Source organism: Bombina bombina, chromosome 1, assembly GCF_027579735.1.
Source record: "Bombina bombina isolate aBomBom1 chromosome 1, aBomBom1.pri, whole genome shotgun sequence".
NCBI lineage: Eukaryota > Metazoa > Chordata > Amphibia > Anura > Bombinatoridae > Bombina > Bombina bombina.
The window spans coordinates 985217881-985235882 of NC_069499.1; the positions used below are offsets into that span (position 1 = coordinate 985217881).

The window sequence follows — 18002 nt, forward strand, 5'->3', positions numbered from 1 at the left end:
CAAAAAAAAACTACAATTACATGCCCTACAGATGGGTCATGCAATTTTAAACAACTTTCCAATTTACTTTTATCACCAATTTTGCGTTGTTCTCTTGGTATTCTTAGTTGAAAGCTAAACCTAGGAGGTTCATATGCTAATTTCTTAGACCTTGAAGGCCGCCTCTAATCTAAATGCTTTTTGACAGTTTTTCACCACTAGAGGGCGTTAGTTCATGTGTTTCATATAGATAACATTGAGCTCATGCACATGAATTTACAGAGGAGTGAGCACTGATTGGCTAAAATGCAACTCTGTCAAAAGAACTGAAATAAGGGGGCAGTCTGCAGAGGCTTAGATACAAGGTAATTACAGACGTAAAATGTGTATTATTATAACTGTGTTGGTTATGCAAAACTGGGGAATGGGTAATTAAGGGATTATCTATCTTTTAAAACAACAATTATGGTGTTGACTGTTCCATTAATTGATGTGTTTACATTTTTTACAGTGAAGGTTCCTTCCCCAATGGGTCTGAATGTGACAAGTATCTCAAAGGACTCAGTGAGTGTAACATGGAACCCAGGAGTCACTGATGTGACCTCCTACCTGATCAAGTGGATCCCGCTGAGTGGTGGAAGACTCAGTCAGGTACCTTCTTATACAAGTTTAATCATTTGAGGGCTATCAGGGAGCCTATTGTGAGCTTAATAAGGCACCCTTTTACATAATAGGAAAATGAGCGCCTGTGACTATTGCGTGACTGTGGTTCATGTGTACATTTTTTTCAGATGTACCACTTGTATCAGGAGGACATTTGTGTTCATTAATTTTCAAAATACATGATTATCTTGCACATTAGTTTTGTCCTTGTATTCCTTTCAGGCTTACCCTGCTTTACCTATCAGCTCTCCAAACACTTAATTCTCTCATTATTTTGTAGATGTCTGTCCCTGGAAGGGATCACACAGCTGAATTGTCTGGCATGTTGCACAGTACAGAGTATCAGGTATCAATTTCAGCACAGTATGTGGATGGATATCAGAGTGACGCATCATCAATAAGGTACAGAACAGGTGAGAGAGCAATATATGTGAAAGCGGCACAGGAAAGAGAATGGTGGCAAACACCTGCCAAACTGATCAAACACAAGCTCAGAAGTGTACGAGTCAGCTAGTGACCGAATTGCAGAATTTATATCCTTAGTCATTTCAATCTATTCATTGGTTACGATAATTAATTGTTGTATTATTTGTTCAGTATTTTTCTGCCTTTGAACTCTGTGTAATCTGTTTGTCACATAGCGACAATCAGTTAATGGAAGCTGACAGCAGTTTTCTTCAAGCTTTGAAGGATGAAAGATGAGATTGGACATTACCTTTGACCATGTGGCTTGAGCTGATGTAGCTAGTGCATAAATTACAATAGCCATCTGCATGTGTTCAGTAAGGCAATAACGGTTTAGCATGCAGTAGGTGGTCGCTAGTTCATAAGGGCACATGCAACATCATTTGAGCAGCAATGTGATTTTTAAAGTGTATATCATGGAACCTTTTGAATTAACAATCATTATTAAAATCCACATAAAGTAGCAAGAAAAAAAACATTGTTCAAATGTAATGAACAGTCAAATGTTTTTTTGTTGTATTTGACAGTCAGTGATTAAGCTGTGTATGGAGGAAAGCACTATTAGGTTAATTACGGTTATACCTATTTAATAAATTTTGTTCATTTTGGTGATTCCAATTCGTCCTTCACTTTGGAATTATATATTGAATGCAGTCTTCCTTAAAGGAGCATTAAATAGAGTAGAATTGCAAAATCAACAGGTGCATAATAAAAAAGACAATGCAATATAATTTATTCCGAATTTTAAATTAGTAGTAAATTTTTTTCCTGACAATTTTCCAAATTTAATTTAATTTGCCAACCTCCTGTATCATGTGACAGACATCAGCCAATCACTGACATAAAGTATACATGTTCAATAGGAGCTGGTGACACAAAAAGTGTGCATATAAAAAGATAATATAAATAAATTTAAAAAACTATTAAAACTACATAGAAACATAGATATTGATGGCAGATAAGAGCCATAGGCTCAGCAAGACAGCCCAATATTTCCTAAAAGTATAAATGTATATAGTTAGTAGGATAGACTTATGCTTGTGCCAGGCATTCTTAAAGTCCCCCACAGGGTTTGTCATTACTGCATGCTTTATCTGAATTAGGAAAGTTTAATTTTGAGCTTAGTGTTCCTTTAAGCTATTTGTTAAAAGTACACAAATTAATTATTGTAGGGGGCGACAGCTAAGGGTCCTTTTTTGACTGAACCCACAATCCACATCTATGATACTCAACAGGCTTGTTCCAATTAAAAATGCTAACCTAGATTTTATTAGTAACTATACAAACTGACACACATTGACTGCTCAATTGAATTGTTCTATTTTGCCTGTGAAGCTTTCATACAGCCTAAGGCTATTTCTAAGTCTCCTGTGTATCAGCTGTGACTAGACTGAGTAAAAATGCTCCTTGTCCCATGGCAGCCTTAAAACAATCTAAGTGGTGTGCACTATAGTTATGATGAATTCTGTCTAAGAATCTCAAGGTTATCGAAATTATATCTTAATATTTTTTGGTGATAACAAATTAAAGGGATGTTGAAGTCAAAGTTAAAGGGACATGAAACCCAACATTTTTATTTCATGATTCAGATAGAAAATACAATTTTAACCAACTTTCCAATTTACTTGTATTATTTAATTTGCTTCCTTCTCTTGTTATCCTTTGCTGAAAGGTTTATTTAGGCAAGTTCAGGAGTAGTAGAGCACCTAGGTTCTGACTGCTGATTGGTGGCTGCATATGTATTCCGATTGTCATTGGCTCACCTATGTGTTCAGTTAGAAACCAGTAGTGCATTGCTGCTCCTTCAACAAATGATACCAAGAGAATGAAACAAATGAGATAATAGAAGTAAATTTGAAAGTTGTTTAAAATTGTATTCTCTATCTGAATCACAAAAGAAAATGTTTGGGTTCATGTGCCTTTAAACTTTCATGATTCAGTTAAAACGTTCAAAACAACATTCTAATTTACTTATCAAAGTTACTGCTTTTTCTTGGTCTCCTATCTTAAAAGTTAGCTCCCTTTTATTAGAGCAGTGATTTTCAACCTTTTTTTTTGCCGTGGCACACTTTTTTACATTAAAAAATCCTGTGGCACACCACCATCCCAAAATTTTACAAAATCACACATTGTAGCCTAATACACCATATATATATATATATATATATATATATATATATATATATATATATATATATATATATATATATATACATACATATATATATATACATATACATACACACACACACACACACACACAGTACTGTGCTGTCATGCGTTGCCTTCTACAAACTATACATGACATACTGACATTCATTCACAAACAATCATAATGATTGTGAATGAATGTCAATATGTCATGGTTGTAAATGATGCCTGATGAGCCTTTCACAAACCTCCCAATATTTCAAAATTTGAAAGAGGGACACCCCCACACTGGGAAAAGTGTTATCTGTGGAGCACAAGATTATATGTGGAGCACCTCCCTCTTCCCCTCCAGCGAGTCTCCAGTCCTCCAGTCATGTTCCTTGTGCTGAGAAGGAACATAAGTGACATGACCTGGCTTGAACTGTTCTGGAGGAGGAGCAAAGCTGTGCCAGCATGCATGGGGGATTGAAGTGTTGCGTGGTGCTGAGTGTAGAGCCGGCACTAGGCACGTGTTGTGGTGGGTGGGGGTTCCTTCCAAGTGTGAACATGGGTCGGGTAGGCGAGCTGTCGCTGCGCAGTTACCCTCAGTCATCATCTCGCTCAAAATAAAAAAACGGCCCAGAATAAAAAACAAGCAAAATTTAAAAAATATGTCCCACTGTTGTCAGTCTGCCGCGGCACACCTGAGGCTCTCTCACGGCACACTGGTTGAAAAACACTGTATTAGAGCATATGGAGGCAGGCTTAGGAGTGTGCATGTGTCCTGTGCTATATATGGCAACCCAGTTTACACATAATACCAGTGGAGGCTCCTCCATATGTGCACTGTCGCACGTGAACCCCCAGGGGGCAGAGGAGGGGGAAAAAAAATGAGCATTTAAAAAAAAAAAAATGAGAAAAAAAAAATTATGAAAAATTTTAATTTTATTTTTTATTTATATTATTTAATATTATATGTATTAAATAATGCTTTACTGGCACTGCTGCTTAGCTTATATACCCTGCTATTTAATCTATTATCATTCTCACTCATCACTGACTCGCCACTGAGTGTTCATTAACAGACACTGTATATTTATTATCAGGCTCAGGCAGGAGGCAGGAGCTAGGACCGGGTGGACTACTCAGTGTGCTGACGTCCGTGACGTCACACCACACACCACCACGGCGCACTGCCTGCTGCTGCTGCCTGAGGCTGAGCTGAGAGAGGCTGATTGACAGTCCAGGGCAGGCTCCAGTCTCCACCCCCCACTCGCACGTGCGGTAAGGAGCTCTATATGCCTGCACAGTGATCGCAATGTATTCACTGTGCAGGCGTAGAGCTCCTCCCCAGCCTCATGCCTATAGAGGCATAATCGCACAGGCTGAACTGTGCGGTCGTTCAGCCTGTGCTCTGTCTCCTCCCCCAGCCTCTTGATCCGGACTCCTCAGACTCTGTGATAGGCTCCATGGCTCACGTGATGGCCCCCACGAGGCTCCTCCCAGCTCAACGGCGCGAAAATCTTTGTGGAGATAGCCGTTGAGCTGAGAGGAGTGTTTTTGCATAGCTCTGTGCAAAAATTGTTTACAACAAAACTATATATTTTTTGCTGCCTGCTGGCAGCCATCAAGCATCAACAAGTTGATTGAACAGTGACAGACAGTCAATATTTGCTGCTGTGTGCTGACTCAGTGTCTGCTGAGCTGCAGTCAAGTAGTGTGCAAAGAAATAGCCAGGGCCCAGGAGCAGGCTAATAGACAGTTAGATAGTTAGCCAATAGCCATTATAATTATTATTAATTACATTAGGCTTAGCTTAGCAGCAAATTAGTTTAGAACTGTAGATTCACAGTCACTACTAGTAGTATTCAGATTTTCTAGTTATCTATATCTATATAGAACTTGAAGATACTTTAGTTAACTTAATTTATACTAGTAATATATTATTAGTTTAGTAACTTTGTGGGCAGATATTTTAATGATTTTTGCTGCAGGCCTGCAGTTTTTTATATAGAGTAACTGAGTGAGTTGAGTCTTGAACTAGTGTTAAAAAAAAACAAACCTTTTTTTTCTATTTGTAATTTAAACAACAGATACAGTCTGAGTCTGAGATTGCTTTTTAGATAGAGTGAGTTGAGTCTAAGTTGAACTTGAATTAGTGTTAAAAAAAAAACATTTTTATTTTTCTACTTGTAATTTAAACAACAGATACAGTCTGAGTCTGAGATTGCTTTTTATATAGAGTAACTTGAGTCTTGAACTTGAACTAGTGTTTAAAAAAAAACATTTTTATTTTTCTACTTGTAATTTAAACAACAGATACAGTCTGAGTCTGATATTGCTTTTTATATAGAGTAACTTGAGTCTTGAACTTGAACTAGTGTTTAAAAAAAAAAACATTTTTATTTTTCTACTTGTAATTTAAACAACAGATACAGTCTGAGTCTGAGATTTCTTTTTATATAGAGTAACTTGAGTTGAGTCTTGAACTTGAACTAGTGTTTAAAAAAAAAAAAACATTTTTATTTTTCTACTTGTAATTTAAACAACAGATACAGTCTGAGTCTGAGATTGCTTTTTATATAGAGTAACTTGAGTCTTGAACTTGAACTAGTGTTTAAAAAAAAAAACATTTTTATTTTTCTACTTGTAATTTAAACAACAGATACAGTCTGAGTCTGAGATTTCTTTTTATATAGAGTAACTTGAGTTGAGTCTTGAACTTGAACTAGTGTTTAAAAAAAAAAAAAACATTTTTATTTTTCTACTTGTAATTTAAACAACAGATACAGTCTGAGTCTGAGATTGCTTTTTATATAGAGTAACTTGAGTTGAGTCTTGAACTTGAACTAGTGTTTAAAAAAAAAAAACATTTTTATTTTTCTACTTGTAATTTAAACAACAGACACAGTCTGAGATTAGCAAGTTTAGGAGTATACTGGATTTTTAGGGAGTTCTTTAACAATTTAGTTCAACTTCTAGTTGATATTTTCTAATAGCTGCAGAGCAGCAAAGCTACCTACCTACAAGTTATATATTACATAACAACCGCCAAACTATTAAACTATTACTTCAAGTTGAGTTGTATATTTTCTAACAGCTGCAGAGCAGCAGAGCTACCTACCTACAAGTTATATATTACATAACAACCGCCAAACTATTAAACTATTACTTCAAGTTGAGTTGTATATTTTCTAACAGCTGCAGAGCAGCAGAGCTACCTACCTACAAGTTATATATTACATAACAACCGCCAAACTATTAAACTATTACTTCAAGTTGAGTTGTATATTTTCTAACAGCTGCAGAGCAGCAGAGCTACCTACCTGCAAGTTATATATTACATAATAACCGCCAAACTATTAAACTATTAAGTTGTATATTTTCTAACAGCTGCAGAGCTACCTACCTACAAGTTATATATTACATAACAACCGCCAAACTATTAAACTATTACTTCAAGTTGAGTTGTATATTTTCTAACAGCTGCAGAGCAGCAGAGCTACCTACCTACAAGTTATATATTACATAACAACCGCCAAACTATTAAACTATTACTTCAAGTTGAGTTGTATATTTTCTAACAGCTGCAGAGCAGCAGAGCTACCTACCTACAAGTTATATATTACATAACCACCGCCAAACTATTAAACTATTAAGTTGTATATTTTCTAACAGCTGCAGAGCTACCTACCTACAAGTTATATATTAGATAAGAGCAAAGGACTGTTCTTTGTGTGTAAACTAACAGTTAAGATGGCACTTAGTAAAATTAGTGTGTCTGAGCTAAAGCAATTACATTTTTCAACGTTGCCCATTGAAAGAAAAATGGAAATTAAAATGCTCAGGCCAACACCTATGCTTAACCTTACCCAGGTGACAAAATGTAAAACTAGAGATTACAAAAGAGAATTCAAACCCGAGGTATATGATAAATATCCATGGATTTGTGGTTGTGAATTATCTAACAGGCTCTTTTGTTTTTATTGTCTCCTGTTTGCAAAACAAAGTGGGGATTCAAGCTGGGTGAGTTATGGTGTCGCCGATTTATCACATTTAAGTCAAAAAACCAATAAACATAATTGCTCCCAATCACATTTAAACTCCACATTAGAGTTTAATTTGCTAGGAAGGGTTGATATTCGGCAACAACTTGACAGTGCATATCGTTTGAATATTAAAAAACATAATGAGCAAGTTATGAAAAATCGCTATGTTCTTTCCAAAATAATTAATTGTATTTTATTTTGCGGCGCATTTGAGCTTGCACTTCGAGGACATGACGAACGCGATGATTCATTAAATCCAGGCATTTTCAGAGGTCTTATAAACTTCTCAGCAGAGCTTGATGCATCTCTAAAAGAACATCTCGCTAGTGCCACTGTTTTTAAAGGAACGTCAAAAGAAATTCAAAACGATTTATTAGACTGTATGCTTACTGTTTGCCAGAACCAAATAAAGAAGGAAATCTCAAATGCAAGTTTTGTAGCAGTGATAGCAGATGAAACTACTGATGTTTCATCTGCCTTCCAATTGGTTGTTGTTTTTAGATACATTATAGGTAACGGACAACCGGTTGAGAGATGGGAATTCACTAATCCAGCTGGACATGATGCCGAATCTTTAGCTACGTGTATTCAAGCTACTTTGGAAAAAGTTATAGACAACCCAGAGAAACTGATATCGCAGAGTTACGACGGTGCAAGCGTGATGAGTGGTCAGCATGCAGGTGTTCAGGCTATAATTAAACGTACCTACAAGAATGCACATTTTGTGCATTGCTACGCACATCAGCTCAATTTAATTGTCAGCCAAGCAAGCAGTCAAAATCAACAAGTTCGAGTATTTTTTTCAAATCTAAGTGACATTACTAACTTTTTTAGTAACTCGCCACAAAGGATAGCTATTCTAGATGAAACTGTTAGAAGAAGGATACCTCATGGTTCAGCCACCAGGTGGAATTTCAAGAGTCGAACCGTCAATACAGTTTTTGAAAACAGGGAACAGTTAATTGAATGCATGGAAAAAATAGAGTCAACATCGAAAAAAGAAATAGCTATAAATCAAGCAGGGGCTATTCGGCGTATGTTACAAGACTCGGTATTTGTGTTTTGGCTTACAGTTTTTCACAATATTATGCCACATGTAGATGTGTTATACAACCAACTTCAGAAAACACAAACAGATGCGGCACTTATTAGAAAACATATTAACACTTTCCAGCAGACAATGGAAAACGAAAGGAATAGAATGGACACAGTGACCATGACGATATCAGAAACAGAGGAAACATCTAGGAAAAGGAAGAGAGAAAATATTCACATTGCTCAGACTGTGGCAGCTAAAGAGATATGCGATGTTATCACAAATCAAGTAAAAGATAGATTTTCTTTTATAACTCACTACTCGGCTGTTTCTCTCCTCCAAGCGGAAAAATTTGCGGATTACGAGAAAAATTTTCCAAATCAGCTTCTTGAACAAACATCAGCGGTTTATCACACATTACAGAAAGATCGCCTGAAAACTGAACTAGGAGTAATTTACAGAAGACCAGATTTCCGAAATATGAATGGTGCCATCAGTCTTCTACAGTTTGTAATAGAAAATAACTTGGACAGTACTTTCTCTGAGACCTACAAACTGTTGCAAATTATTTCGACTATTCCCGTGACAACTGCTGAGGCTGAGAGATGTTTCTCAACTTTAAAACGAGTTAAGACATTTCTAAGGAGCACCATGACTGAGGAAAGACTGACTGCTCTAGCCATGCTCACATTGAAAAACAATTGATCAATGACATGCCTACATTCACCGAAAATGTTATTGATTTATTTGCCTCAAAAAAAGACAGGCGGATTGACTTAATTTACAAAAATTGTACTTGAGTTAACAACATTCTGTTTTAATCTTTACTGTTGAAGTTAATTATTAAGCACTAGTGTAATAGAAATAATCTTCTTTTGTAGAAAGTAAAATGTGGGTGTATTTATCTTCATGTTGCCAAGGCCTTTGGCTGCATTGCCTTATATCGAACACTGGGGGCTGGGGCAACAGTAATTGAAATGTGGTTGTATTTCTCTATAAAGTGGAAGGTTCTTTAAATCCAGGAATATATATGTTTTCATGAATGTACATTCAACATTCTTATTATTTTGCAGCTTTAATTAATCATTTGGTTAATATATATATGTTATTATATAATTTAACTGAGCACCATCATGTATATTTTAAGACTAGACATGGGCAGGTAGTGTAGGCTCCTCCATTTGTGCACTGTCGCACGTGAACATGGCTGTACTGAAGAGTATGCATTCATAGATTTAAGATGTCTGTGTCCACTATGAGGAACACAGTGAGCAATGCATGGTGAGGATATGGAAGACCACAGGCACAGTTCTTGTTAAGGCCAGAAGTGGCAGGGCAAGTAAAATATCAGAGAGGGCCAGAGGCAAAGGCAAAGGATGGTGAGAACGGTCAAAAACAGCCCACAGACCACCTCCAAAGACCTGTACTACTGGGAATATTGTTGAGGGTCTCATGGATTCCACTCAATATCAGCAGATACTTGAGAATAATGTTGAGGAATCAGTCACAAACTTCAGTTGAAGTTACCCCCAGGCCGGGGCTGGATATTTCAAGAAGACGATGACCAAAAACACTGCTGGTTCAAATGGGTGGGGCCATTTGAGGGGCGTGACTTTCACAAAGGGGTGTGGCTTTTAAAATGGGCGTGGCTTATTAAAGGGGCGTGTTTTTCAAAAGGGGCGTGGTTTTTCAAAGGGGCGTGGCTTTCTAATAGGGGGAGGGTCTTGTGCACCCCCATCCTAAAAATTCACCAGCCGCCACTGCATAATACTGTTACAAACATTGCCGCAAAGTGCTGGAGTCACGTGCAAGCTCCTAAACCTAAATCTACCTCCTAAATCTAAAGCCTAAAACTACCTCAGAATACTTCTAATTAAAAGGACCTCAAAGTTAAAAAAAAAAAAAAAGCATAACAAGAAAAAGAAGTAAATTTCACAATAAAAGTAAATAAGATTTCTTTTAATTGCACCCTCTATCTGAATCATGAGAGTTTAACATTTTAACTTCCATGCCCCTTTAAGAGATAGTTTCTACTACTCCTGAAACTGTATTTAGCGCTTTAGTGGCTTTTGAGGATCACATAATGTTCATCTCTATGTTCTGTTACTGCTGCTAAACCTTTTTTTAAATCAAAACTAATTTGTCTTATATAACATCATTAAATCCCTAAAAGTTCCATATTATATTAATGGCAATTACCCATTCAGCAGTCATTATTGGCCCCTTATGACTATATTTAGTGCTTAATTCAGCAGAATAAAATGGCTGAATGAAGCACCTACCTCAAGCTGCTGAGCTAACAATGTAGTGAGATTGGTAGTTTCTGTGCCAGTGACAAAAACATGCTTGATACTCATGACGGAACATTTTAACAAAGTCCTGACTAGAAGAAAATCGCATTATTAGTATCCCGGGACAGTGTAAATGACGTATTATACATTATTAGCACACTGCTGTAGTAAGCTTATCTCCTACATGCTAACCTGTACGGTACAGGATCATGTTAGCTTCATATATATCTATCTGATCAATCAGAAATATCCGCTACTTAGATCGAGCCTGTTATTACTCAGTTAACCCTTTATTCATGGACACATGAATACCTCAACATTACTGACATGCTTTCATGACAAGTAGGGTTTAACCACAAGCCATATTAACCGCTTAATTTAAAAAAGAGCTATAAATACCCATCTCAAACAAACACAGACAGGCATCAGCATAAAGGATACATTTGTTCTGCCTGAGTGATTTTCAATGTGAATAGAAACTAGCAAGATGAAGGGATTGCTTTTAAAATGATAGATAGAAAAAGACCATGAAATTGGAAGACAGAGGCATAGGCTGGACAAAGTGTCCTTGACTTAAGCAGTCACCCATTATTTCTCCCCCAAAAACCAGTCCCTGAAAAGTAATGACATAACTCCTCCTATACCTGCAATAAATAAATACAGACACAATTACATCTTAGTAATATAATGGCAAAATGATTTATTTAAGTGTTTTGTTAACTTACCATATACATAAACAAAACATCCAGCATACATTCTTAACGGCATATTTAAAAAACAACAAAAGAAAAACACCACCATGGGTAGGGTTTGGATATTGAAAAACAGTTGCAGCAAACAAGCTGTTCATTTTTCTTAAAAATGTTTTGACTTGACTGATATATTATTTTTTAGCAAGCTAACAGAAATGTCTTGTAATTACAAGAAGCTTACTGTCCCTTTAAAGGGAAATTTTAGTTAAAAAAAATTGTTGTCCATATGAAAGAACAGCATGGCACATATTGACTTTTTTTGCCAGAGAAAATGGGATTTAAAAGCTATTTAAATATAAAAGGGAAAATGTAATCAATTATGTACATCCTCCTAATGCTCTTTGGCTGATAGATACTGCCTACTGATATTGATTGCATGATTGGTAAAACATGAATATGCTTATTGGCTGGCATTAGTTGGAATTATGTCTCAGTCAAAGAGTGTTTTCATATGGATGACAGAATTTTTTTGAAGACCATGTTACTTTAAGTGACCCCCCCCCCTACAGTGCCTCCCCTTCCACAGCAAATCTATGTTCTTTGTTAGGTCAAAACCATTCTCCATGTGGCTCCCTGTTTAATCTTATGCTTAAAAAGACCAGAATCCCCTAAAACTCCCTTGGTACCACAATGCTCTATAATTTGTGTTGATCTTTGGATTTTTCAATATGTTCATCTTTGGATTTTGCAAAATTTACAACACAATTTAACTGTCAAAGCTTTTACTGAGTATTTCAACATCAGATGTTATTGCAGAAAAGGGTAATTAATAACAATAAGAATACATAGCAACTAGGGATGCACCAAAATGAAAATTCTGTACCGATACTGAAAGTTCAGGATGCCCCTGGCCGAAAACCGAAACGAAACCGAAATTATTTTTTTCTTTTTTTAACTACAGTGTGTGTAGCTGAGAGAGCTTGTAGGCGGGAAAGCTCCAACAAATGGGCGTGGTCACTTGTACCATAGGGCGTGATCTGCAGTGAAACTGGTGGAGCTCTACAAGGGAGCGTGGTTATAGTCAGACAACAATACGAGGTGGACATGTGTTTTGTTTTTGGGTGTAGTTATCCGTGCGATAGGCGTGGCTGCACCTGATCATCTCTCATTGTATCTCCGCCTAGTTCCTGGTTTGGGTCTCACACTGACCCGTCAGATTATATGTCCGGAGCCCCAAATGGAGTCTGCCTGTCACCTATCACCAGGACCACCAGACTTAGCTACGACCTTACGTGCAAGGTGGTTATAGAAAGTTACTGTGCTTTTTTGTATACACTGTCTAGTGGGTGCTAATTTGTACCAACTGTGTGCGAGCTTGGGGCTTATGTATATATAGTGTGCACGCATATTTTCCTCAGGCGAATAGAATGTCTACGCAAAAGAGGCTGATGTATGAGCACTGTATATAAGGCTTATACATATTCACTGTGTGTGCTTAGGGCTGTGTCTGATAATATCAAGTGTTTATAAACATGTTACTTATCCTCCTTTGAAAACTGTATTCAGAACTTTGGTTTCCTTCAAAAAAAAAAGGGCTCTGCTGGTTTCAAATATCATCATGTCATGGTACTTATGTGTGTGCTCTGTGTGCCATGCCAGTGCTGTGCTGCTTACCTTATGCTAAGGATAGACATGTAACTCAATAGAACAGGGGAGGGCTGTACATTTTTGGTCATTTTGGTCCTCTTTGGGTCGAAATTGGAATTGCACATTTTCGGCGGCCCAAATTTTGGTGCATCACTAGTATTATTCTTTATTTAGTTCTGTGTAACAGAATAAGATTTAACCATTTTTTTTTTTACCAATTATCAAAATAAAATATAGTCCTAGAAAACTATTATTATATGCAAAACAGTAAGTCAAGTAATAAACTCTAACAGCAGCTCTAATCTGGCATCAAATTTGAAATATGCTACACAATAATTTTACCGAAAATAAAAGGCAAAAAAACCTAAAAACCGAAATAACCAAAAATGCTATTTCTTTCATGTAATTAGCAAGAGTCCATGAGCTAGTGATGTATGGGATATACAATCCTACCAGGAGGGGCAAAGTTTCCCAAACCTAAAAATACCTATAAATACACCCCTCACCACACCCACAATTCAGTTTTACAAACTTTGCCTCTTATGGAGGTGGTGAAGTAAGTATGTGCTAAGATTTCTACATTGACATGCGCTTCTCAGCATTTTGAAGCCCGATTCCTCTCAGAGTACAGCGAATGTCAGAGGGACGTGGAGAGTATCACCTATTGCATCCAATGATTTTCCTAACGGGGGTCTTTTTCATAGGTTCTCTGTTATCAGTCGTAGAGATTCATCTCCTACCTCCCTTTTCAGATCGACAATATACTCTCATATGCCATTACCTCTACTGATAACTGTTTCAGTACTGGTTTGGCTATCTGCTATACAGGGAGTGCAGAATTATTAGGCAAATGAGTATTTTGACCACATCATCCTCTTTATGCATGTTGTCTTACTCCAAGCTGTATAGGCTCGAAATCCGACTACCAATTAAGCATATTAGGTGATGTGCATCTCTGTAATGAGAAGGGGTGTGGTCTAATGACATCAACACCCTATATCAGGTGTGCATAATTATTAGGCAACTTCCTTTCCTTTGGCAAAATGGGTCAAAAATGGGTCAATAGAAGGACTTGACAGGCTCAGAAAAGTCAAAAATAGTGAGATATCTTGCAGAGGGATGCAGCACTCTTAAAATGGCAAAGCTTCTGAAGCGTGATCATCGAACAATCAAGCGTTTCATTCAAAATAGTCAACAGGGTCGCAAGAAGCGTGTGGAAAAACCAAGGCGCAAAATAACTGCCCATGAACTGAGAAAAGTCAAGTGTGCAGCTGCCAAGATGCCACTTGCCACCAGTTTGGCCATATTTCAGAGCTGCAACATCACTGGAGTGCCCAAAAGCACAAGGTGTGCAATACTCAGAGACATGGCCAAGGTAAGAAAGGCTGAAAGACGACCACCACTGAACAAGACACACAAGCTGAAAAGTCAAGACTGGGCCAAGAAATATCTCAAGACTGATTTTTCTAAGGTTTTATGGACTGATGAAATGAGAGTGAGATTGATGGGCCCGTGGCTGGATTGGTAAAGGGCAGAGAGCTCCAGTCCGACTCAGACGCCAGCAAGGTGGAAGTGGAGTACTGGTTTGGGCTGGTATCATCAAAGATGAGCTTGTGGGGCCTTTTCGGGTTGAGGATGGAGTCAAGCTCAACTCCCAGTCCTACTGCCAGTTTCTGGAAGACACCTTCTTCAAGCAGTGGTACAGGAAGAAGTCTGCATCCTTCAAGAAAAACATGATTTTCATGCAGGACAATGTTCCATCACACGCGTCCAAGTACTCCACAGCGTGGCTGGCAAGAAAGGGTATAAAAGAAGAAAATCTAATGACATGGCCTCCTTGTTCACCTGATCTGAACCCCATTGAGAACCTGTGGTCCATCATCAAATGTGAGATTTACAAGGAGGGAAAACAGTACACCTCTCTGAACAGTGTCTGGGAGGCTGTGGTTGCTGCTGCACGCAATGTTGATGGTGAACAGATCAAAACACTGACATAATCCATGGATGGCAGGCTTTTTTGTATCCTTGCAAAGAAAGGTGGCTATATTGGTCACTGATTTGTTTTTGTTTTGTTTTTGAATGTCAGAAATGTATATTTGTGAATGTTGAGATGTTATATTGGTTTCACTGGTAAAAATAAATAATTGAAATGGGTATATATTTGTTTTTTGTTAAGTTGCCTAATAATTATGCACAGTAACAGTCACCTGTACACACAGATATCCCCCTAAAATAGCTATAACTAAAAACAAACTAAAAACTACTTCCAAAACTATTCAGCTTTGATATTAATGAGTTTTTTGGGTTAATTGAGAACATGGTTGTTGTTCAATAATAAAATTAATCCTCAAAAATACAACTTGCCTAATAATTCTGCACTCCCTGTATGTGGATGGGTGTCTTTTTTGGTAAGTATGTTTTTTATTACTTAAGACACCCCAGCTATGGTCTGGCACTTTATGTATTAATATAAAGTTCTAAATATATGTATTTTACTTATATTTGCCATGAGTCAGGTTCATGTATTTCCTTTTGCAGACTGTCAGTTTCATATTTGGGGAAAGTTAATATTAAGAAATATTTTTCTTACCTGGGGTTTAGTCTTTTTTCCATTTGACTACTTTGTTTCAAATTTCGGGCTGACTTAGGCTTGCGGGTGCGCCAAATGCTACACTTTATTGCGTCATTCTTGGCGAGAGAATTTTTTGGCGCGAAAGGCACGTCCGTTTACGCAAGTTTGTCATTTCTGGCATCGTAATTGATGCACAGGTTCACACAGGGTTGCATCGTTTGTGACGCGAGTGTGTCATTTCCGGACATGGTTGGCGCCAAAAAAAAATTTCAGTTACGTTGTGCGTCATACTTGCCGCTAAATTTTTTTCTTGATTTATTTGCCCCATTGCTTTTGCCTCTTGCCTTTTTCTATGTCAGAGGGCTATGCTATTTGCATTTTTTTCCCATTCCTGAAACTGTCATATAAGGAAATTGACAAATTTTGCTTTATATGTTGTTAAAGTCAGGCCCTAAGTCTGCATGAAGGTGCGACTCTCATTCCAGCTCAGCTGGTAGGGGGCAGATTAAGTTTTTTTTCAAGACTGTTTTGGATAAATTCGGTCCAAATCAATGGTTTCAGAATATTGTCTCTCAGGGGTTTAGAATAGGATTCTGAGTAAATCCTCCTGTGAGAAGATTTTTTTTCTCTCGCGCATCCCAGCAAATCCAGTTAAAGCTCAGGCTTTCCTGAAGTGTGTGTCAGACCTAGAGTTTCAGGGGTAGTCATGCCAGTTCCTTTTCAGGGACAAGGTCTGGGGTTTTATTCAAATCTATTCATTGTTTCAAAGAAGGAAATTTCATTCAGACCAATTCTGGATCTGAAAATTTTGAATCGTTATGTAAAAATACCAATTTTCAAATGGTGACTTTAAGGACTATTCTGCCTTTTATTCAGCAGGACATTTTAGGTCCATAATGAATTGCAGGATGTATACCTTCATATTCCGATTCATTCAGATCATTATCAGTTCCTGAGATTCTCTTTTCTAGACAAGCGTTACCATTTCGTTGCTTTTCCATTTTGCACTAGCAACCGCTCAAAGAATCTTTTTTTAAGGTTCTAGGTGCCCTGCTTTATGGAAACCAGAAAGCAGGGTATTGCGGTGTTTCCTTATTTGGACGATATCTTGGTACTAGCTCAGTCTTTCCGTTCTGCAGAATCTCACACTAATCAACTAGTGTTGTTTCTTCGGAAACATGGTTGGAGGATAAATTTTCCAAAAAAGTTTCTTGATTCCTCAGACAAGGGTTACCTTTTTTAGGTTTCCAGATAGATTCAGTGTCCATGACTCTGTCTCTAACAGACAAGAGACGTTTGAAAGTGGTTGCAGTCTGTCGGCACCTTCAGTCTCAGTCATTCCCTTCAGTGGTTATGTGCATTGTAAATTTAGGTCTCATGACTGCAGCATTGGACGCGATTCCCTTTGCTCGTTCTCACATGAGACCTCTCCAGCTTTGTTTGCTGAATCCATGGTGCAGGGATTATACAAAGATATCACAATTAATATCCTTAAATCCCAATGTTTGACACTCTCTGACGTGGTGGTAAATCACCAGCGTTTAGTTCAAGGTGCTTCTTTGTTCGGCTAACCTGGACTATGATCTCTACAGATGCAAGTCTTTCAGGTTGGGGAGCTGTTTGGGGATCTCTGACAGCACAAGGGGTTTAGAAATCTCAAGAGGCGAGATTACCAATCAATATTTTAGATCTCTGTGCAATTCTCAGAGCTCTTCAGTTTTGGCCTTTGTTGAAGAGAGAACTGTTCATTTTATTTTCAAACAGACAATATCACATACAGTGGCATTTGTCAATCAGCAGGGTGGGACTCACAGTCCACAAGCTATGAAGAAGTATCTCGGATACTTGCTTGGGCGGAATCCAGCTCCTGTCTAATTTCTGCAGTGCATATCCCAGGTATAGACATTGGGAGGCGAATTATCTCAGACGTCAGACTTAACATCCTGGGGAGTGGTTCCTCCATCCAGATGTGTTTACTCAGATTGTTCAGATATGGGGTCTTCTACAGATAGATCTGATGGCCTCTCATCTAAACAAGAGACTTCCCAGATGCCTGTCCAGGTTCAGGGATTTTCAGGCGGAAGCAGTGGGTGCGCTGACACTTCCTTGGTGTTATCAATCTGCTTATATTTTCCCGCCTCTAGGTCTTCTTCCAAAAGTGATCTCCAGAATCATCATGGAACAATCGTTTGTGTTGCTGGTGGCTCCAGCATGGCCTCACAGGTTTGGGCATGCGGGTCTTGTTCTGATGTCCAGCTGCCAACCTTGGCCACTTCCGTTAAGGCCAGACCTACTGTCTCAAGGGCTGTTTTTCCATCAGATTTTCAAATCATTAAATTTTAAGGTATGGGAATTGATCGCTTAGTGCTAAGTCATAGAGGTTTCTCTGACTCAGTGATTAATACTTTGTTACAAGCTCGTAAATCTGTCTCTTGAAAGATTTATTATCGAGTTTGGAACACTTACGTTTCATGGTGT

The 18002-nt window shown here is 37.8% G+C and overlaps 1 protein-coding gene across 1 annotated transcript in view; it reads left to right on the forward strand.

The window, feature by feature from the left end:
* COL20A1 (collagen type XX alpha 1 chain) overlaps positions 1–18002 on the forward strand; it is a 478350-nt gene that overhangs the window by 204198 nt on the left and 256150 nt on the right. Inside the window, exons 17-18 of the mRNA XM_053708962.1 lie at positions 491–630; positions 923–1055. Of these exons, the coding sequence (XP_053564937.1) occupies positions 491–630; positions 923–1055 (273 nt within the window). The remainder of the gene's footprint in view (positions 1–490; positions 631–922; positions 1056–18002) is intronic.